The 23421-nt window shown below is 45.8% G+C and overlaps 1 protein-coding gene across 7 annotated transcripts in view; it reads left to right on the forward strand.

Moving 5' to 3' along the window:
- Positions 1 to 23421, forward strand: part of KDM2B (lysine demethylase 2B) — a 118710-nt gene that overhangs the window by 7461 nt on the left and 87828 nt on the right. For all 7 annotated transcript variants that reach the window (XM_059876377.1, XM_059876375.1, XM_005217983.5 and 4 more), the window contains 2 exons: positions 17072 to 17250; positions 17449 to 17555. In XM_059876377.1, coding sequence (XP_059732360.1) covers positions 17072 to 17250; positions 17449 to 17555 — 286 coding nt within the window. The remainder of the gene's footprint in view (positions 1 to 17071; positions 17251 to 17448; positions 17556 to 23421) is intronic.

Consider the following 23421-nt stretch of genomic DNA (forward strand, 5'->3'; position numbering starts at 1 on the left):
TGGCTTCTTTCGTTTGGCCTCGTGCTTTTGAGGTTCATCGTGTAGCAACATGTCTCAGTACTATGCTGCTTTTTATGGATGAATAGCATCCCATTATATGAATAGACCACATTTTGTTTACCCATAAGTCAGTTGATAGACATTTGGGTTGTTTCTGCTTCTTGGCTTTTGTGAATAATGATACTATGACTATTCATGTACAAGTGTTAGTGTGAACAGACATTTTCACTTCTTCGGGGTAGATCCGTAGGAGGGGAATTGTTGGGTCATGAGGTAACTACATTTAATCTCTGGAGGAACTGCCAGACTGTTTTCTAAAGTAGCTGCACCCTCTTTTTTTTTTTTTTTTTTTCCAGCTGTGCCATTTTAAATTCCCATTAGCAACATACAAGGGTTCTAATTTCTTTGCCTTCCTTGCTCACACTTGTTATTGTCTGTCTTTTTTATGCTAGCCATCCTGGTGAGTGTGAAGTGATGTAATCTAAGTTCTATCAAAGCTGACTCTGGTGGCCGTGTGGAGGATGCAGGCAGCTGACCAGGGGCTGTGCAGATGATCCAGCTTAAGTTATTGACCCAGAGGTGTGTTAATGCAGGAAAGACTAGGACTTCTCTGGTGGTCCATTGGCTAAGAATCTGCCTTCCCCTGAAGGCGCAGGCTCAATCCCTGATCAGGAAACATGCCTGCAGCCAAAAAAAAAAAAAGAGAGGACCAGTTGGCCATAAGGAGATAGAGCTGTTGACAGAAGGATCTCAGTTAATTGATGAGGGTTTGCTCAGGAGAGATTTTTTTTTTTTAAGCTGGATTCTAGAAACACCGAAGGAAGTGGATGTCAGAGCGGAAGGAGGCAACCTTCCAGGAGTGAGCAGATGGGGCGATGGACCCCATGAATCGAGTCTTAGCATAGGTCACTCTTGCTGATGCCTCTGCCCAGCCCCAACTTTTGTTGTTGGGGCTCAGCTCTGCTTTTTCACTGAGTCATTTGGGGCAAGCTACTTCACCTGCTTAAGCCTCACTTTCCTCAGCTGTGAAATGGACCTGATAGCAGAATCTGCATCAAATAAGGATCCTATAAGAAAATGAATGAATGCTTGGCTGATTGACTGGGGCGAGGGTGAGGGGGTCTCAATAAATGGTCCCTATTATTGTTCTAATGGAAGGATGTGGATCTGATGAGATTATCTTTACAGACAAGGATTAAAACCAGATTCTCAAATCTGGGGTTCAGGCATCAACATTACAGTTTGAGTAATATTGCTCTTTGCCCTTTTGAAAAATTTCCAAGCCCTCCGTGAAAGTGCAAGTTGCTCAGTTGTGTCTGACTCTTTGCGACCCCATGGACTATAGAGTCCATGGAATTCTCCAGGCCAGAATACCGGAGTGGGTAGCCTTTCCCTTCTCCAGGGGATCTTCCCAACCCAGGGATCGAACCCAGGTTTCCCACATTGCAGGCAGATTCTTTATTGTCTAAGCCACCAGGGAAGCCCAAGATTACTGGAGTGGGTAGCCCATCCCTTTTCCAGGGGAATCATCCCCACCCAGAAATCAAACTGGGGTCTCCTGCATTGCAGGTGGATTCTTTACCAACTGAGCTATGCGGGAAGCCCTCTGTAGCTTTGTTATTAGTTCTGGTTGTATGTAGGCTGCCTCTTCTTTCTTTGAGCCTCATTCTTCTCATCATGAGAGCAGGATTCAATTTCCTTTCCAGCTCTTGAGAAGCTTAGGATGCCAAAGAAAGTGGGAATTGTGGGACCTCCCTGGTCGTCCAGTGGTTGAGATTCCACGGTCTTGGTGCTGGAGGCATGAGTTCAATCCCTGATCAGGAACTAAGATCCTGCATGCTGCACAATGTAGCCAAAAAAAGGAGGGTGGAGAAGGGGGGAATACCTGCAGCCCATGTCTCTGGTGATGATTGAATGGATTGGAGAATATGAAGGTGCTTTGTAGAGTCCAGAAGCTCTGATACTGTGAGGGATGCCTGTGATGGCAGTTGGCAGGGGGTATGATAATGCCCATTTTAGTCTCTGGGAGTGCACACAGGCTTCTGGAGAGTGGCGATGGGAAACATTTGTCACAGTGACATAAGTGACAAATGTAATTCAATCTGCCCTAAGCAAAACAGAATTCAGTGGTTTACATAATAAGTTCAGGATGTGACCTTAGGCATAGCTAGATCTAGATGCTCTAAGAAGATCTCAAGAACTCGGTTCTTATTTTTTCGTTTCTGCTTCCCTTTTTTTTGTTTCCTCTTTCTGCTTCATTCTCTAGCAAGTTTCTCCCCATGTGGCAAGAAAAATGGGGAGCACAGCCCCACGCCCAGAGCTGCTTGTGGGGTCCACCCAGCAGAACCATGTGAACTGAGACGGGAAGGAGTGACTTCCCAGGGTTGCTGGTGACATGACCAGGCCCCTAGCACAAATGGAAGGTTTTTGTTTGTTTGTTTGTTTGTTTTTGGTTGTGTTGCTTGCGGGATATTAGTCGCCCAACCAGAGATTGAACCCTGGTCCTCTGCAGTGAGAGCGTGGAGTCCTAACCACTAGACCGCCAGGAAATTCCCACAACTGGGAGTTCTGCTATGGAGGGCAGAGTATAGCGATGGCTGGATCATCCCTTTTGAGTTACTGGGCTATCTCAGCCTATCTTCCAGTCACTTGCCCCCTCCCCAGGCCCTGTCTCTTGGGAGAAGCGGGTTGGTGCATGACCAGCTCTCATTTCACAACTTGGGGCTCCAGACTCTTCTCTGTCTCCTGAGATTGGGCTTTTTTCCCCCTCAGCCCTGTTTATCTGCCCACTGGGAAGACAGACACCTAGCCTCTGTTTACAGTTCCTCACCTCTAAAGAACAGAAATAGAAAGTGGCACTTTTCATTTCTTTGGTAATGTATGCTTAAAATAGAAGTTTTTATTGAAGTCTAATACACATACAGAGAAGTCCACAGTAGTTTAAATGTGTGTGACGTTAACAATTGAACCTGCCTGCCTGAGATGTCGTTTCAGTCGTGTCTGACTGTGTGTGACCCTGTGGACTGTAGCCCACCAGGTTCCTCTGTCCATGGGATTCTCCAGGCAAGAGTAGGTTGCTGTGCCCTCCTCCAGGGGATCTTCCTGACCCAGGGATCAAACTCGCATCTCTTATGTCTCCTGCATTGACAGGTGGGTTCTTTACCACTAGTGCCATGTAACCCCGGGATCAACCCCTCTTGAATTCCTGTCCAGGCTTTCCCTCCGCTGTTTTCCTGACTTCTAATAGTGTAGATGAATTTTGCCTGTTTTCATACTTTATGTTAGTGAAGTCATACAGGGTGTCTGTGCTCTTGATTTTGGCTTCCTTCATTCAACTTTGTGTTTACAAGATTCACCCAATGTGTTGTGTGCAGTTGTAGATGGCTTATTTTCATTGCTGTATGGTTTTCCATTTATGTGATTATTTCCCAGTTGATTTATTCATTCTGTTAGTGGGCATTTGCGTGACTGCCAGTGTAAGGCTGTGTGCATGGTGCTGCCATGAACATTCTAGGCATGATTGGTGAACAAATGGGTACATTTCCGTTGGGCATATACTTAAGAGCAGAATTGCTTGGGTCAGAGAGTTAGCATGTGTGTTCGGTTTTAGTAAATATTGTCCAATAGTTATCTAGAGGGATTATTCTGTTTCTGCTGGCTCCATAAGCTCACCAAGAGTTGGCGTGTTCATCGTTTTCATTGTGGTCACGCCTCCATGCTGATGGGAGTATCGTTCTAGTTCACTGTGTTTCAGTTGGCATTTTTCTGATGACTCATGAAACTGAGCTCCGTTTCATTACATGTATTGGCTATTTGGAGATCTTCTGTTGTGAACTGATTGATCAAGTCCGTTTTCCATTACTGTAAAGACTATCTCTTATTTAAAAACATATTTTTTTAATTCAAGTGTAGTTGATTTACAATGTCATGTTTGTCATGTGTGCAGCAAAGTGATTCTGTTACTGAATATAGTTCCCTGTGCTGGACAATGGGGTGCTTGTTCATCTATTTTATATATAGTACTGTGTATCTATTAATCCCAGATTCCTCATTTATCCCTCCCCTCACCTTACCCTTTGGTAAGCCTAAGATTGTTTTCTATGTCTGTGAGTCTGTTTCTGTTTTATAAATAAGTTCATTTGTATCATTTTTTTAGATTCCACGTGTAAGTGATATCATATAATATTTGTCTTTGTCTGACTTCATTTAGCATAATGATAGGTCCATTCATGTTGCTGCAAATGGCAGTATTTCATTCTTTTTTTATGATTGAGTAATATTCTGTTGCATATATATGTATATATATTCTCCATACCTTTAGCCATTCATCTGTTGCTTTTGTGTCTTAGCTTTTGTAAATAGTGCTGCTGTGAACATTGGGATGCATGTATATTTTCTAAATAGAATTTTTTTTCCTGGATATATGCCCAGGAGTGGGATTGCTGGATCATATGGTAACTCTATTTTTTGATTTTTAAGGAACTCTATACCATTCTCCACAGTGGTTGCACCAATTTACATTCCCACCAACAGTGTAGGAGGGTTCCCTTTTCTCCACATCCTCTGTAGCATTTATTACTTGTAGACTTTTTGGTGTTGGCCATTCCGACTGGTGTGGGGTGATACCTCATTGTAGTTTTGATTTGAATTTCTCTCATAATTAGCAATATTGAGCATCTTTTCATGTGCCTGTTGCCACCAGTACGTCTTCTTTGAAGAAAGGTCTATTTAGATCTTTGCTCGAGTTGTATGTTTTTCTGATACTGAGTTGTATGAACTGTATATTTTGGAAATTAAGCCCTTGCTGGTTGCATCATTTGTGACTATTGTCTCCCAGTCTGTAAGTGGTCTTTTCATTTTATTTATGATAAAGATTGTCTCTTGTTGATTGTGAGGTGTATCAGTTTACTGTGGCCAAGCATAGCACAGTACCACAGAATGGGTGACTTAAACAACAGAAATTAATTTTCTCGTAATTCTGGAGTTGGAAGTCCAAGGTCAAGGTGTCAGCAGGGTTGGTTTCTTTGAAGGTCTCCCTCTTTGGCTTTTAGATGGCCGTCTTCTCCCTCTGTCTTCACATGGTCTTCCCTCTGTATGTGTCTGTGTTCTAATCTCCTCCTCTTATCAGAACACCAGTCTTACTGGAGTAGGGGCCACCCTCTCAGTTGGTGAAAAAAATCCACCTGCTTGTAGAAGACCTGGGTTCGATCCCTGGGTTGGGAAGATCCCCCAGAGAAGGAAACGGCAACCCACTCTGGTATTCTTGCCTGGGAAATCCCATAGAAACAGGAGCATGGCAGGCTACAGTCTATGGGGTTGCAAAGAGTTGGATGTGGCTGAGTGATTAAAGCACCACCAAAGACCTAATTTTTAAACTTAATATCCTCTTTAAAGACTTTATCTCCAAATATGGTTACATATTGAGTTACTGGGGGTTAGAACTTCAACATATAAATTTTAGGGGACACAATTCAGCTGATAATATAAAGGTTCTTTCTGTATTCTGCATGTTAGTTAGTTTCCTACTTTTTGGGTTGCCCTGTCGTCCTCTTAAAGATGTCTGAGAGGGAGGGGACATATGTGTACCTATGGCTGATTCATGCTCATGTATGGCAGAAACCAACACAATGTTGTAACGCAGTTATCCTTCAATTAAGAATAAATTTTAAAAAGAGATGTCTTTGAATGAACAGGCAGTTTTAATTTAACATAGACCATTTAGCTCTTCCTAGTCCAAAAGTTCACATTGTGTCTTTTCAAATTAAGAAAATTTTGCACAGTGCAAGGTCCCGAAGATATTCATATGTTTTTCTCCAAAAGTTTTATTGTTTCAATGCTTACATGTAGTCCATCTGGAGTTGATTTTTGTGTTTGGTATGAGATGGGGTCAAGATCCTTTTTTCCCCCCGATATGTTGAAGCTGAAACGCCAATCCTTTGGCCACCTGATGTGAAGAGCTGACTCATTTGAAAAGATCCTGATGTTGGGAAAGATTGAGGACAGGAGGAGAAGGGGACGACAGAGGATGAGATGGTTGGATGGCATCACCGATTCAATGGACATGGGTTTGGGTGGACTCCGGGAGTTGGTGATGGACAGGGAGGCTTGGAGTGCTGCAGTTCATGGGGTCGCAAAGAATCAGACACGACTGAACAACTGAACTGAACTGAATATAGATATCCAGTTGATCCAGTATCATTATTGAAAAATCACTCTTTTCTCCATGGCACTCAATCAGGTTACTTTGTTGGGAAACAGGTGACTGCAGTTGTCTGAATCTGTTTGATGCTCTAATCTGTGTCTCCCACTCCCAGGATCGCTGTTCTGAATAGTTCATGTAAGAAGACTGGGGTATTTTCACATCTATGGTTTAGGAGTTGCGGGGATAGGGAGAGTGGGGAAGAGATTTCTTTTGTTGTCTCTGAAGATGCTTTAAACCCCTTGAGAACATGTACCCAGAAAGTGCAGGGTCTCCACTCCTTGTCTGGACTTATGTCACCGAAGATAGGAGGGCCCATGGCTATGGGGAGATTTGCGTACTGTCTCTTCATTGTATTTCTCTCTAATGAGGGTACCCAAGCCAACCAATGCTTCCTTTGGCCGTTTTTCTTAAAAAAAATCTCGTGACAGATCACTTCATTCAGTATTTATTTGTTCACACCATTAGAGTAATACAGAGGAGCCTGGTGGGCTGCTGTCTGTGGGGTCGCACAGGGTCAGACACTACTGCAGTGACTTAGCAGCAGCAGCACCTATCTTTTGCTGTATGTTTACCGTGTGACCTCATTTTGTCCTCACTAATAATGGAAATTAAGTGCTGTTCACTTTTCTGGGTGGGGGATCCGAGTCTCACAGCTAGTGGGCAGTGGAGACAGGATCCGAACCCAGTCCAGGGTATTTCTCAAACTCATGCTTTTTAAAAAATATTTATTCATTTGGCTGTGCCAGGTCTTAGTTGCAGTGGGTGGGATCTAGTTCCTTGACAAGGAATGGAACCTGGCCGGGCCCCCTGCATTGGGAGTGGGGAGACCTCCAGGGAGGTACCCCAAGCCCATGCTTTTGCTTTATGACTTCCTAGTCTACCCTCACCCTCCTCCACTCCTCCTTCACTCACAAATTTACTGGATGTCTTTGTTGTGTCTGGCCCTAGCTCTACTCTCGACTGACTGTGTTTAGGGAGACTACATTTTTACTCTAGAAATCAAAGGTGGCTGATTTGTCCTCAGACCTTATTTTTATTGTGTGTGTGTGTGTGCGTGTGCGTGTGTGCGTGTGCGTGTGTGTGTGTGTGCGTGTGCGTGTGTGTGTGCGTGTGTGTGTGTGTGTGTGTGTGTGTGTGTGTGTGCAGCATGCTGGATCTCACTTCCCCTATCTGGGGTGGACTCTGTGCCCTTGTAGTGGAAGCACCGAGTCCTAACTGCTGGACTGCCAGGAAATTCCCAACTAATCATTAATTTTTTAACTTGAAGTAAAGTTGACTTAAAATATTGTATTAGTTTCATGTATATAGCAAAGTGTTTCATATACATATCTTTTCACATTATTTTCCATTTATAGGTTATTAGAAGATATTGGATATAGTTTTCTCTGTTATGCAGTAAATCCTTTTTGCTTACTATTTTATGTATAGTAGTTTATTAATCGAATACTCCTAATTTATCCCTCCACCTTTCCTAGAAGTTAAAAAAAATTTTTGTTTATTATTTATTTTATTTAATTAATTTATTTTTCACTGTACTGGGTCTTCATTGCTGTGCACGGACTTTTTCTACTTGTGGTGAGCAGGGACTGTTCTCTAGTTTTGGTTCTTGAGATTTTCATTTGGTGGCTTCTCTTGTTGCAAAGCACAGGATCTAGGGTATGTGTAGACCTTTTTAAAGTTGGTTTAGAAGCATAGACTTTAGGGATTTCCCTGGTGGTCCAGTGGTTAGGACTCCTTGCTTCCACTGCCTGGGACCCTCGTTCAATTCCTTGTTAGGGAACTAAGACCCTACAGGCTGTGTGGTGTGGTCAAAAAAAAAAATAATAATAATAACAGTAAAATAAAAATTGAAAGTATTTAAAATCCTGGACGACTTTTTAGAATTCTTGTAGTCTTGCTTTCCCATTTCACAGGAGGGAAAAACTGAAACCTGGAGAGAAGTTACTTGCGAGTTGCCCAAGCAGATGGCACATCAGATTCAAATGTAGGTTTGAATGTCAGCAATTGGGAAATGATGCTTGTAACAGAACCCAAGAGGAAACATCGATTCAGGTTAGGGTGTAGATGAGTTCAGTTCTGGCCACATTGAATTCGAGCTCAGGAGTGACATTAAGGCTGGACAGACAGGTAGGGCTGGCAAGACAGATAGAAGTGCCAGGAGGGGGGAAGGTGCATGAGGCCAGGAGTGCTGAGGATCCCAAGTGAGGAGGGTTCCAGAGGGGTTCAGTTGTGTTCTCAGGTATGCTTTCTTTCCAAGAGAAACACCCGCCTCATTGATTTGTTCTGTTTCCATTTCCCCTAAAATCAAAATCATTTTTTTTTTTTGGCTCCACTGCATGGCATGTGGGGTCTTAGTTCCCCAACTAGGGATCAAACCCAGGCCCCCTGCAGTAGAAGCACAGAGTCCCAACCACTGGATAGCCAGGGGACGTCCCTAAAATCAAACTCTTGATGCTAGGGGCATAGGGAAACTGTGTTTGCTTCTGCTCACTGTCTGCATTAACTGTTGTTCACTGAGACCTTGTTGTAAGCCAAGGATCTTTACTATAGCTTTTTGTCTGGTCATACGAAATCCTATTTATTACTACCCCCATTTTATAGATGGCAAAACTGAGGCTCAGAGTGACTTGTCCACAGTCAAATAGCTAGAGTGTGGAAGAGCTGAGCTTTGTGCCCATATTTGTCTGACCGCAGAGCTGTCCTGTTAATTTCTGCATGGTACTCAGTGTCTCCTCATCCTGAGTTCTTTGTTGTTGTTGGCTGGGTGTCTTTTGGATTTTCTTGCCTGATTGGTTTCAACTCTGGTTTGTTAGTCTGTTTGGTATCTTCTTATGCCCCTCTCTCTGAGGGTCAGAGTGTTTTTAAAAAATATTTATTTTTATTTATTTGGCTGCTCCGAGTTTTAGTTGTGGCATGTGAACTCTTAGTTGTGGCATGTAGGATCTAGTTCCCTGACCAAGGATGGAAACTGGGCCCCCTGTGTTGGAATCATAGAATCTTAGCCACTGGACCACCAGCAAAGTCCCAAGGCTCAGAGTCCTGAGCCCAGGGCACAGAGGACAACCTGGCACGGGATCTGTCTTGGGAATCATCTTAAAAGGTGCAAAGGTGAGGAAGTCAGAAGATATTGGTGCTTAGGGAAAGCCTGTGGACCTTTGAGAGCATCCTCTTATTTCACAAAGAGGAAAACTGATCCGGTTTCCCAAGTTGTGCAATGATTCAGCCCTGGGCTCTCTCTTTCCTGTACCCTTGCATCTTCAATTTGGGACAGCATCCTTACTAGAACCCCTGCTTTTAGGCTTAAAAAGTGCTTCCAGTAATTTTGTTGGGCCACCAGGCAGGTCCTATTATCCCACTTTGCAGGTGAGGCAACTGAAGCCAGAGAGGGTCAGGGATTTACTTAAGGCCTCACTGCTGGGAAACAGAGGAGCAGGATTTGAACAATGACTGGTGCTCTTGCTAATAAACACTGCCTTGTGAGATGGATGAGGGAATACTCCCAAGGAGCAGAATAACAAACCAGAAACTTGAGGATGATAGAGAAGGTTCCAGAACTATGATGCAAGACACTTGCATGTACTCTCTGAAGAGTGGGCTCAGGGGGAGTTGGGGTCAGTGCCCGTGCCTGCTTTACATTAGCCTTCAAGGTGACTTTCCACAGCTTACTCCCAGCTTCGAGCCCATGGCTCTTGGAACTGACTGATGGAGCCTTCAAAGCAAGGGCCATAGGGCCACGGATTAATTTCTGCAGCTGGAATTTGTTGGATGTGGGTGAAGCCTGTGAGCACAGAGAACCAGTGAGACTGGGAGGGAGGAGGAGGAGGGAGGAGGAAGCAAGGAGAGAGAGAAGCAGAGGGGTTGCTGAACTGTTGGCCTACTTAGGAACTCCAGCACCACGCCGACATGGAAAATTTCTCCTGTAACCCCTTGGCCTCAGGGGCCTGGGTTCTAGTGCTGTGGATCCCTTGCAGGCTCCAAAAGGCACCTTGTCCCTGTTACCCGCTCCCGCGGGGTGCTCCGCAGAGCTTGGACTGCCACATTCCCTTCTCAGCACTGAGCTGTGCCACTTGCCTCCTCCCCAGGGCTCAGCTTCCAGCTCGGAGACCTGGCACTTAGGTCCAGCTCCCCTTTGCCACCAGTGGCAGACCAGCCTGGGAACCTGAGAAGACGAAGTCCAGGCGCTTAATCTCCCAGCTCAGACTGGAAGGGACTGGCAGGCCTCAAGTGTCCCCAGTGACCCCTCGGGCAAGCCTCTCCATCTCTTCCCTCTTCCTCCTACTCCCCTTAGTTCACATTAAAAAAATTTTTTTTAATTTATTTTTGTCTGTGTCAGGTCTTAGCTGTGGTGCACGTGTCACCCATTGCAGTGCTTGGGGTTCTTTCTAGTTGTGGTTTAAGGGCTTAGCTGCCCCAAGACATGTGGGATCTTAGTTCCCCGACCAGGGATCTAACCCGAATCCTCCACATAGAAAGGCGGACTCTTAACTACTGGGCCACCAGGGAAGTCCCTCAGTTAACATTTAAGGGATATGATCTAAGTAAGAACTAGGCTAGGATGGGGAGGGAGGTTCAAGAGGGAGGGGATATAGGTTTACCTGTGGTTGATTCATGTTGATGTATGGCAGAAACCAACGCAATATTGTAAAGCAATTATCCATCAATTAAGAATAAATAAACTTAATTAAGAAAAAAAAAAAAAAAGAACTAGACTAGAGAATTCCCGGGAGGTCTGGGGGTTAAGATTCTGCCCTTTCACTGTAGGGGTCACGGGTTTGATCCCTGGTCAGGGAATTAAGATCCCACATGCTATGCGGTATAGCCAAAAAATAAAAATTAAAAATAAAAGAGAAGAATTTAAAATGGGCACCACCAACAAAAAAACTAGGCTAAAAATCAGTGTGTCAGCCCTGGAAGAGGACCTAAAAATGACCTAACCCAGTGGTTTTCAAAGGAAAATCCCTGGAATCCAGTTCTGAATTCTGAGTGCCTTCTCCCTACCCACTTCAGCCTGAGCTGCTTGTTTTTATTTATGTAGTTGGCTCTCGTCAAAGCATCTGTTTGAAGGAAGAATCTTGTGGCAATGAAAAAAATACAAAGATCAACTTCTTCCTGTCTTTACATATGAGGCAACTGAGGTCTAGAGGAGGGGCATTTGGCTCTGCAGGTAGTCACAGAGGTGGTGGTGTCTATGAAGCCAGAACCCAGGGCACGCAGATCCAAAGGGCATGGCTCTGTTTCTTCCCCATGAGAATGGCAGCTTCCACAGCATCCTGGCTTTTACCCCACTCATCTTGGGATGGCTTCTGCACATTCTGTAAGAGGATGTGGACACCGCACTGGTTTTGCCTTTTCAAGTAATGTTTGGTGCCCTTGAGCTTCTCTGCCAATTCTGGGAAAGGTGGCCCATGCCCTCCTGAGCCACGCCCTGGCATATTATTGTGGTCGAAATAGAATCCCAGAGAGAGGTAGGTATAGGAGGCCTGCAGATGCATGTTCCCCAGGTGGTGGACGGCACCCTCCGCTGTGGTAGAATAATTCTGACGAATCTGAGAGCTCATGATTGATGGGTATAAAGAGCTAAGATAAAAAAAATGCTGTTGGCTGGGACTTCCCTGGTGGTCGAGTCGTTAAGACTCTGCTTCCACGACAGGGGGTACAGTTTAATCCCTGGTCAGGGAACTAAGATCCTACATGTCACCTAATGCAGTCCACCCTCCCCCCAATTAAATATACTCAACAATCCATTCTTTAAAAATGTTGTTGGCTGGTCCTGGAGATCAGGGGTAGTTGAGTGGCTGGTTCCTAAGTTGTAACCGGAAAAAAGGTTGGAGGGTGGTGGGAGGCTGGAAGAAGGGGTGTTCCTGGGTTTTTTCCATCCCAACACTGTTGAAGCAGAAGACAAGTCTTCAGGGCCACGGAGTGCTCTCTCACACCTAGTCTTTTAAAAACTAGGAAGCTTAATTACTAAGGAATTTTTTTGTTTGTTTTTTAAAAGCTAAAAGTTTTTAAAATTCCTTAAAATGAGTAAATATCCTATCGTTTGTTCAAATTTCCAGTTGTTTCCTATATGGCACAAATGTTACTTTCTTTTTTAAACAGTTTCATGAGTCAGAATGTAAATAAGGGTTTTGCATTGTGATTGGTTGAGGTATCTTTTAACTCTTTTATAATCTCTGGGCTCTTCCTCGATCTCTTTCCAATCTGAAGAAGTTGGATTGTTTGAGCTATAGAATTTTTCATTACTTGGACTCAGCCTTGGAGTAGCTTTTCTGCGGGCGTCCCTGGTAACTCAGCTGGTAAAGAATCCACCTGCAATGCAGGAGACCCCGTTTCCATTCCTGGTCGGGAAGAGCCTCTGGAGAAGGGATAAGCTACCCACTCCAGTGTTCTTGGGCTTTGCTGGTGGCTCAGAGGACCGGGAGACCTGGGTTCGATCCCTGGATTGGGAAGATCTCCTGGAGGAGGGGATGGCAACCCACTCCAGTATTCTTGCCTGGAGAATCCCCAGGGACAGAGGAATTTCTGTAAATTGGCAGTTGGCCGAATTAATAGATGCTTGATCAGACTCAGAGCCTGTCTCGCTCATTCGTAATTAGTTCATTCATTTTTTTTTGCTTCATAGATCCGTCAGGAGGGGCATGTTAGTTCTTGCTTCTCCCTCTCTCCTCCATCTCTCTTCCTGCTGTTAGCATCTGTTGACGTCTATCTCCGTCATTTTATATTATTTTATTTTAGCGGTGCTGTAGCGCTTGCGTGACCTTAGTTCCCCAACCAGGGATCACCCCCGACCCGTGCAATGGGACCCTGGGGCCCCTCCATTGGACCACCAGTAGTCCTCCTTTGCCCTTTATTGTCTGGAATACGTCTATGGAGAAAAACTTACCCTCCTCTGCAGCTTGCTTCGAGCTGGCCCTTATCTCAGCTGTGTCAGACTCCTAAGCTTATAGTCACTTCACTCAGTATCCTTTCGCCTCCCCAGGACGTATTCTGAGGTTCCTGCATCTCTCATCCCCGCCTGCGGGCTGGAACGCAGCGGGATTGAATCCGGTTACTGGTACACCCATGTTTCCCTGGGGGTTTATAGAGCCTGGGCATCCAGAAGAACTATCTTTGCTCCTCCCTGTATTCCTACTTCGTCTCCTCCCACCCACCCGCTGCGGCTTGCGGGACACCTGGGGGAGCCGGACGGCGTTCCCTGAACACTGAGGACGCTATTCTTAGAACCGCTCCAGATACAGTCCATTGGCCTCCCACCCTAGGGCCTCTTCCCTCCGGCGACCCTCCACCCCAGCTGCCCCTGGCAGTTCTAACCACTTCAGAGTCCGGACTTACCTTTTCCGCTGAGGGTGGGGCAGATCGAGGTGGGTCAACAGGGGACCTGCACCCGGGAAGGATCAGAGTGGAGTGAGGATGCACAGAAGCCCTGGGGATTGTGTTGGGGAGAGGGGGTTCTGGAAGCCTGGTTTGTTGTTGTTCACTCAGTCGTGTCTGACTCTTTGTAATCCCATGGACTGCAGCACTCCAGGCTTCCCTGTCCTTCACCGTCTCTAGGAACTTGCTCAAACTCATGTCCATTGAGTCGGTGATGCCATCCAACCATCTCATCTTCTGCTGTCCCCTTCTTCTCCTGCCATCTATCTCTCCTAGCATCAGGATCTTTTCTAATGAGTCAGTTCTTTTTATTAGGTGGCCAAAGTATTAGAGCTTCAGCTTCAGCATCAGTCCTTCCAATGAATAGTCAGGTTGATTTCCTTTAGGATTGCCTGGTTTGATCTCTTTGCAGTCCAAGGGACTCCCAAGAGTCTTCTCTGGCACCACAGTTCAAAAGCCTGGTTAGTGCTCAAAAAAGTAAAAAGCAGGCCTTTCCCATGGGTATCCTTCTTGTTCAGTGATGGTTGTCTGTAGAGGTGGGGCTCTGGACTGCTCAATACTTCTTGATGTTTTTTAGGCTGGGAGGGAGGGGTGTGTGGGGCATTTTGCCCAATGCAAAGAGGGTTACTCTTATCTGCCTCTGGATACCCCCAGGTTGTTTCTTCAGTTCAGCTGTCATTTATATGTGAAGTAATAGGTTAAATGCTGGACAGCAAGAAGAATGACACTCAACATTTGTTTATTTCTTTAGTCACTATTTTTAAAATACTTATTTATTGTTTATTTATTACTATATTTATCTGGCTGTGTCTGATCTTAGTTGCAGCACGCGTGCTTACTGCACGCAGAATCTTTGGGTGCCGGCATGTGAACCCTTAGTTGCCATCTGTGGGATCTTAGTTCCCCAACTAGGGATGGAACCCTGGCCTGCTGCAGGGAAAGAGCAGAGCCCTAAACACTGGACCACAAGGGAAGTCCCTATATTTAAAAGAAAAAATGTATTTATTTTTGGCTACACTGGGTCTTTGTTGTTGTGCCCTGGTTTTCTCTAGTATCAGTGCTGGGGCTTCTCATTGTGGTGGCTTCTCTTGTTGCAGAACACCCGCTCTAGAATACCCGGACTTCAGTAGTTACGGTCCATGGGCTTAGTTGTTCCCAGGCCTGTGGGATCTTCCTGGACCAGGGACTGAACCCACGTGCCATGCAATTGGCAGGCGGGTTCTTAACTATTGGGCCACCAGAGAAGTCCCTCTGTATTTTTTATGATGTGTGTTTTAAGTGGATAGAAGACTTTTGGAAGAAAAAAGATAATTGTAGAAAAATCAACTTTGTTGGTCATTTAGTGTCTGAATGTTTTTGTTTAATAATATCTTTACTGAGTTATAATTCACATACCATACAATTCACCTATTTAAAGTGTACAATTCAATGGTTTGTCGTCTGTCCACAGAGTTTGTGCAATCATCACCACAGTCAATTTTAGAACATTTTCATTACCCCCATACCTATGACCCCTCTCCATTAGCCATCCTTTTAGACTGACTGGCAGAGATTTAACTGACTCTGATTTCCCACCACCTCACTTTCTCTACCTGTAATTATATATATTAAAAAAAAATTGTTTTTAAATTTTTTATTAGAGTGTAGTTGAGTGGGAAAGATCCCCCAGAGGAAGATATGGCATCCCATGGACAGAGGGTCCTGGAAGGCTATGGTCCATTGGGTCACAAAGAGCTGGACGTGACTGTAGTGACTGAGCAAGCACATGTAGTTGATTAAAATGTTGTGTTAGCTGCAGGTGTACAGCAGAGTGATTCAGTTGTACATATACAAGTATCTGTTCTTCTTCAAATTCTTCTCCCATTTAGGTTATTACAGAATATTGAGCAGAATTTCTTGTGCTACCCAGTAGGTCCTTGTTGTCTATTTTAAATATAGTGGTTCCACCTGTGATTATAAATGAAATTGCCCAATTAGGTAACACTTCCTACTTGCAGGCACTTCTCAGAAGTCTTTCATGTACATTAGCTCATTTAAATCATATGACAACACCATAGGCTGGCTACCAGGTTATAGATGGGGAAACTGCTACTCTGAGATGCTAAGAGGCCTGAGGGCCAGCTGGGATTCAAACCCACAAAGTCTTAGCTTAATGAGTGAAAGTCACTCAGTCATGTCCGACTCTTTGGGACCCCATGGCCTGTAGCCTACCAGGCTTCTCTGTCCATGGATTTCTCCAGGCCAGAGATTGGAATGGGTAGCTGTTCCCTTCTCCAGGGGATCTTCCCAACCCAAGGATCAGGGATCAAACCCAAGTCTCCGCATAGCAGACAGATTATTTACCATTTGAGCCACCAGGGAAGCTTAACTACCATATATATATATATATATATATATATAATTTATTTTTTAATGCATCGAGTCTCTAATGCATCATGTCTTAGTTACAGAATGGGGGATATTCATTGCATCATGCAGGATCTTTCCTTGCAGCACAGATTCTCTAGTTGTCCATGGGTTCAGTAGTTGCCTTGTGGGCTTAGTTGCCCCTTGGCATGTGGGATCTTAGTTCCCCAACCAGGGATTGAACCTGCATCCCTTGCAATTGCAAGGTGGATTCTTAACCACTGGACTGCCAGGGAGTTCCCCAGCATAACCACTATATTGTACTGATGGGGCAGCTAGCTCCAGGCCTTTAATGCCACTTGTTCCAGCCTGTAGGGCTGTGAGTCCCATCACCTACCTGCCCAGTGAATCTCCTTCCCCAGGGGGCTTTGTGGATGGGACCCTGAGCAAAGTGAGGGAGGAGAGGCAGGGGGAGGCTGGAGGCGGGCCAGAAAGTGGGGAGAACTTGGTGGGGGGGCGGCTGTTCTTTTCCCCTCCCCACGCTAACGGCAGGTTCTCTGCCAGGTGGGCTTTCCAGAAAAGCTGAGCAGAGCCCACCTGTTCCAAGAGCCCTAGTGAGGAAGGAGCTGGCACTATCCAGAGCTTGGCCAGAGTTTCCTGCAAAGTTCAGGGATGCCCCCTGGTGGATTTGCACTCCTGACTCAAAACCAAAGCGCTTCTCCAAGGCTTCCTGGGATCTATGGGGCGAGGAGACGGCCTCTGAAGGCAGGGATCATTTTTCAGCCTTAGCATGTGATCAAGATTGAGTATTGCAGGGGGCAGGGGCCAAGGTTGGGGGTTAAGAACGTTGGTGCCGGCATTAGATGGATTTGGCTTCAAATCCCAGCTCTGCTGCTCAATAACCGAGCTTTTGGGGTAAGTTAGTTGCGGAGGGAAACAGATTGATTGAAGAGGGATTCTTTTTAAGATTGGAGAGTGATTCAGTGAGGAACACTGATGGGATGATGTCATTGAGCAGACAAGGTGTAGGGTTGTAGGATGAGGCATATTCTGGATGCTGGGTTAGGGGCAGGTTTTGTTTTGCGGGGCCTCCCATGTAGGATCTGGAGCTCTAGCTGGCTGGAGCCACCAGCCTGTGGATTCTGTCCCCAGGTAGCCGACGGCTGGTGGACGTGATGGACGTGAACACCCAGAAAGGCACGGAGATGAGCATGTCCCAGTTCGTACGGTACTACGAGACGCCCGAGGCCCAGCGGGACAAGCTGTACAACGTCATCAGCCTTGAGTTCAGCCACACCAAGCTGGAGCACTTGGTCAAGCGTCCCACCGTGGTAGGTCCCCAGCTGTGGTTCCCCTCCCCAGTCCCTTCCCCCTCCTCTCCTTGCCTGAGGCCAGCCTGCACTTGCCTGTCGGGGGAGGGCAGGAGGGATTTGGGAGCATGAGGAGGAGGAGGGTTGAGGCAGTGATGGGGTCCAACTTAAGGGTACATGGGGCCAGGAAGCGCTGATGGTGGTCTGGCTGGATTTCAGGTAGACCTGGTGGACTGGGTGGACAACATGTGGCCTCAGCACTTGAAGGAGAAGCAGACGGAAGCCACGAATGCCATTGCAGAGATGAAGTACCCGAAAGTGAAGAAGTAAGACTGGCTGCCTGGTGGCGGGAGCTGGGAGTGGGTGACTCTCAGCCTGGTAGGGGGTGAGGGCTGGAAATGAGCCTGGGCTGAGGCCGCAGCTCTTTGGGGTGCTGCTGGGATGTGAGTGCTGGGGGTCCTGAGTGTGGGCAGGTTGGCTCTGCATTCTGCTCTGGGTCTGGATTCTTCATCCAGATGGTTCTTGGGCCTTCCTGCCAGCCCTGCCCAGGGGGATGTGATCTGAAGAGGAGGAGGAGTAATGGAAACCATCTCTCTGTGCATATGTGTGTGTGTATGTGTGTGCGTGCTTGTCAAACATTCTACTACTCCCTCCAAGTGACAATGTGTCTTAGGAGTGGATTTTCTAGGGACCCACCGTGGACACTTTGCTTTTGCCGAGGGCTGGATAGGGGTCTGGTATTCTTTTGCTTCCTGTTGCTGAGACCAGGCACCTCTGATAGAGAAGAACCTTCTCTGAATAAAGCCAGGGGCCACTTCCTCACCAGACACTCCTTAGAGAGACAGTGTCCTCTAAGGGGGAGGTTGGTGCTGTGCTGGAAAGGTTGGCCACATCTAATTATGGGGACATCACTACAGGCAGCGTGACCAGCAAGTCCTGAGACCAATTATTTAACATGGGCAGAGGTGGCTGTGAGCACCTCCGTGTTCTAGGATTTGAGTGGAGGACCCTTGGGATGACGAAGTCACCTTGGGGCTCCTGCCATCTCAGGCCCTCTGTTTCTATCTTTAAAATGAGAATGAGATGCTCGCGGGCCAGGCAGTTGCTCTGTGCTTCCTAGAAGAGTTGGCTCTGGTGGCTCTGAATCCATTAGCATCTCTCTGCCGAGCCCTGCTGCCAGGAGTGCCCCCAGGAGCTTAAAGGCTGTGAACTTCTCATTCACTCAGCCCTTCATTCAGTGCATATTGAATGCAAACTCCGTGCCAGGCTTTGTAAGGGAGGCCAGCACGCTGTCCCTGGGCTTCCCAACGTTTTGCTTTCAAGCTCTCTCTCTGTTTAATTACTTCTCAGGCATTTTTTCTCCCCTCAAAGCTGATGCTTCTTAATACCCATTGGATCTGGGCTGCCTTGAAGGGAAAGACTGGGCTCAAGGTGGGGTTGGTAGGAGGGTTTTCAATTCTGTTCTGTTTTGATACGATTGCAGCAAGATTTATGGAGACCCTGGGACAGGGAAGTAATAGAGAAACAGGTCTAAAAGCCCCTACCTTCTGGAGAACAACGGGCCATTAACGCGAGGGCAAGGTACAGCTCTCATCCTGTGTGTGTATGTTAGTCGTGTCTGACTCTTTGCGACTCCATGGACTGTAGCCTGCCAGGCTCTTTTGTCCATGGAATTCTCCCAGCAAGAATACTGGAGTGGGTTGCCATTCCCTCCTCCAGGGGATCTTCCCAACCCAGGGATCGAACCCAGGTCTCCTGCATTGCAGGCAGTTTCTTTACCATCTGAGCCACCAGGGAAGCCAGCTTTCATCCTAGGCAGAGAGAAACAGGTTCCCAGAAGGGAAATGGGGAAAAGAGGAATCTTTTTTGGCTGCTGGCCTCAGAAAATCCTGTCAGAGGGGATATTTGACATGGGATTTAAAGGACAGAGGAGATGGGAGGGAAGTGGGGAGGGATGGAGGTAGGCAAGTGCCAAGGGCCTTGATGGAATCACAGAGGCGGAGCTTGAGGAACAAGTGTGGGACTCAGATTAGAGGTAGATCCTGGCTGTCTTTGATTGATCGATCGATTGATTCCACCTATATATTGAACAACTGATTGGTGCTGGGCATTGAGAATACAATGGGGAGAAAACCGTGTAAGCTCCCTGCCCTCATGGAGCTTATGGTCTGTGCAGGAGACCTATTAATCCAATGATCAGAGAAACAAATGGAAGTTTGCAGTTGTGATGAGGCCACAAGGCAGAGACCTCTGGAGTTATAGAGCTTGTACCAGGGGATTCATCAGGTCATGGAGGGCAGGGCAAGCCACCTTGAACTGTGGTCTGAAGGGAAGAGGAATTATTTAAGTGAAGAGACCTTGGAAGAGCTTTTCTGACTGTGTACAGAGCCTGGGGTGGTGGGGAGGGCTGGGAAGAGGGTGGGGCTGAAGGACTTGCCAAAAAGGCCCGTAGGAGTGGAGCAGAGCAAGGGAGGGTCAGTGGTGCAGGATGAAGGGTGGGCCAGGCTGACAGGAGTCATGCTGCTGCTGCTAAGTCGCTTCAGTCGTGTCCGACTCTGTGCGACCCCATAGACGGCAGCCCACCAGGCTCCCCCGTCCCTGGGATTCTCCAGGCAAGAACACTGGAGTGGGTTGCCATTTCCTTCTCCAATGCATGAAAGTGAAAAGTGAAAGTGAAGTTGCTTAGTCATGTCTGACTCTTCACGACCCCATGGACTGCAGCCCACCAGGCTCTTCCCTCCATGGGATTTTCCAGGCAAGAGTACTGGAGTGGGGTGCCATTGCCTTCTCCGATTATCCTCCTAAGGAGCCTTTTTTATTTTTAAAGACATCCCTTCTAAACACATCTTTCTCCTAATTGCCCACCTCCCAAAATTTAATGTCACCAAGATACCATGTATCTGTTTGTGTATATATATTGTGTACTTTACACATACAAAGAGTAAGATTTTGTTTCACCCCTTGGGAGTGCATCAGCCTGTAGAGGGGGGATGCTCTTGCCTGAGGAGGAACACTAGGCTCACAGGAAGGCCAGGTGAGAATATTATCAGACACGGGGCAGGAGTAAGTCTGTTTCTTCAGTGGGTCTCCTTCCATGAAGAAACTGCATGGTCTCAAGAGAAAATAGTTACAGATACTGATATACAGGGCTCTCTCAATGAAAAAGGTAGCTTATAATTAGTAAGGCCCACTAACAAAACCCAGCCTACAATCCCAGCTTGTAATCACTTTTTTAACATCTAACTGAATAGACAGCCAAGGATCAACAACTATATGAGGAAAGCCTGGAATATTAAAAAAAAAAGGGGGGGGGGTGGGGCGGGAGGGCTAAAAAACTTCAGAAAAAGAGAACTTATAATTAATATTCATGATACAGGAGATACCTCCTTTTTACTGAGCTTTGCCAATAGCGGTTTTTTGTTATTTTCTTTCTCTTTTTTTTACAAATTGAAGTTTTGTGGCAACTCTATGTCAATCAAAGTCTACAGGTTCCATTTTTCCAAGAGCATCTGCTCACTTCATGTCTTTGTCACGTTTTGATAATTCTTATAGTACTACAAATATTTTCATTATTATTTTATTTATTGTAGTGATCTGTGATAAGTGATCTTTGATGTTACCATATGACTTGCTGAAGGCTCAGATGATGGTCAGCGTTTTTTATCATTAAGGCATTTTTTAAATTAAAGAATGTACAATTTTTTGAGGAGAGTCATAAAGCTAGTGTGCGTGCTAAGTCATTTCAGTTGTGTCTGACTCTGTGACCCGATGGGATGTAGCCTGCCAGGCTCCTCTATCCATGGGGTTCTCCAGGCAAGAATACTGGAGTGGATTGCCATGGGGGTCTGTATTTCTCCTAAGAGCAATCAGAAATCTCTTGAATTACAAAAATATATATATATATATTTTGATTACTCGGTATGTGGCATCTTAGTTTCCCAACCAGGGATTGAACCCACAACCCCTGCATTGGAAGAGCAGAGTCTTAACCATTGGACCACCAGGGAAGTCCCCAGAAACCTTGGAGATTTTAAGCAGAGAGGGATGTGTTCAGATTTGCATTCTGCAAATTCTGCAGCTGCAGTGTGGATTGAAGGAGGTGTGGGGGCAGACTGATAGAGCAGCCATTGCATCATCTACCTGAGGATGGGTAATGGGGCAGGGTTAGGGGAGAGCAGAGCACAAACGGGACATGTATTTAGGAAGGTGAAATAGACAGCCTTGGGTGACAGATTTCAATTAAGTAATGTCTACCTCGCCTGTCTGAGATAGTCAGTGTATTCTTCACTTTATTGAAAGATTCCTTTAAATAGGAAGCTCTGTTAATAAACTGAGAGTTCTATCTAGTTACCAAAAAAAGAGTCACCCACAATTTTCTAGAACCACATGTCTTGGACATATTGGTTGGATCATGTGGCAAATAAATTTACAAACCCTGTCAGTGGCCTAGAACTTGTTATAGGATTTGAAGCTTGTTAGGAAGGAAATTGTCACCTTGGAAGTAGTACATTTGTTCGGCTGAAACAAATGCTAATTTCAGTTAATAAACAAGGTAAAAAATCCCATGATGATGAAGTCCTCTGGGATCATAGAATTGTTCTTTGGAATTTAATTAAAATGACACGTTCTAGAAACCAGAGTTTTCATGCTGGAGGTGCCTGGAGAGTGGAAACAGGAAGGGTCACCTGAACCGAGGGTTTGCAGCGGGGCGAGAGGAGGGTTACCAAGCCATGCCTGCTTCCTCCCTGGTTCCAGGGTTTATGCCCTTTGATCGTGGTGAGGAGGTAAGGAATTTTAATGGATTTTTGTTCAGGAATTTCAGGCAAGGAAGGGGTGGAGACAGTTGTCAAGGGGGTAGTTGCAACGTTGTGGGAGACAGAATATGTGTAAAGGGTATACTAGTGTGGGAATTCTCTGGTGGTCTAGTGTTTGGGACTTGGTGCTTTCACTACTGTGGCTCCCACTGGATCCCTAGTGGGGGAACTAAGATCCCACAAGCCGCATGGTGCAGCCAAAATATAAATAACTAGTGTGTATATATATATTTATACTAGTTATTAATTACCTCTTGCATTTGCTGTGTATTACATGCAAGACATTAAGTAGTTGGTAGACTGCAGTGAATAAATAAACAGAGTCCCTCTTCTCACAGAGCTTGTATTCTGGATGGGAGAAGAGACAGGCCAGGATAAATTATATTATGTGTGTGTGTGTGTGTGTGTGTGTGTGTGTGTGTGTGTGTGTGTTAGTTGCTCAGTTGTGTCTTACTCTTTGTAACCCCATGGATTGTATGTAGCCTGCCTGGCTCCTGTGTCCATGGAATTCTCCAGGCAAGAATACTGGAGTGGGTTGCCATTCCCTTCTCCAGGGGATCTTCCGGACCCAGGGATCGAACCTGGGTCTCCTACATTGCAGGCAGATTCTTTACTGTCTGAGCCATTAGGGAAGCTCTAAATTATATTATAATTTACCCTAAATTATTATATTATCCTAAGTTATAATATATATTAAGAAATGATAGGTATCATTAGCAGGATAAAGGGAAAAGGTGATGACAGGGTGGACTGAATATCAGCTGCACCATCTTATTTCTGCCACATCCTCCCCACCCCCATCGCTGTCCTGTAGAAACAATTTGTACAGAATTATTTGTCTTGGGAAATTCCTTACCGTTGTACAAACAGTGACAATGACTTGGAAGTATCCCTGTTAGTTGTTTATTGCTACATTACACTTTAAACTTAACAACTTAAAAAATGTATATCTTAGTAGCATCAGCTCACAGCTTCTGAAGGGCAGGTGTGACTCAGGTGGGTAATTATGGCTCAAAGTCTTGCTTACACTTGGGTTAAAACTTAGACCTGGGGGATTCCCTGATGGTCCAGTGGTTAAGCCTCTGCACTTTCACTGCCAAGGGCCTAGGTTCCATCCCAGGTCGGGGAACTAAGATCCCACAAGCCATGGGGTATGGCAAAAAAAAAAACAAACAAAAAACCAGCTTAGGCGTGGGCCTCAATTCTTCACTACGTGGGCCTCTCTGTAAGGCTGCTTGAGTGTCCTCAAGATGTGGCAGCTTCCTTCCCTCCATCAGGAGTGGTTTGAGAGAGAACAGGAGGAAGCTACAGTGCCTTTTATAACCTAATTTTGGAAGTCACATACTTTTTCGATCATGCTAAGTCCCTTCATTCATTT

Source organism: Bos taurus, chromosome 17, assembly GCF_002263795.3.
Source record: "Bos taurus isolate L1 Dominette 01449 registration number 42190680 breed Hereford chromosome 17, ARS-UCD2.0, whole genome shotgun sequence".
NCBI lineage: Eukaryota > Metazoa > Chordata > Mammalia > Artiodactyla > Bovidae > Bos > Bos taurus.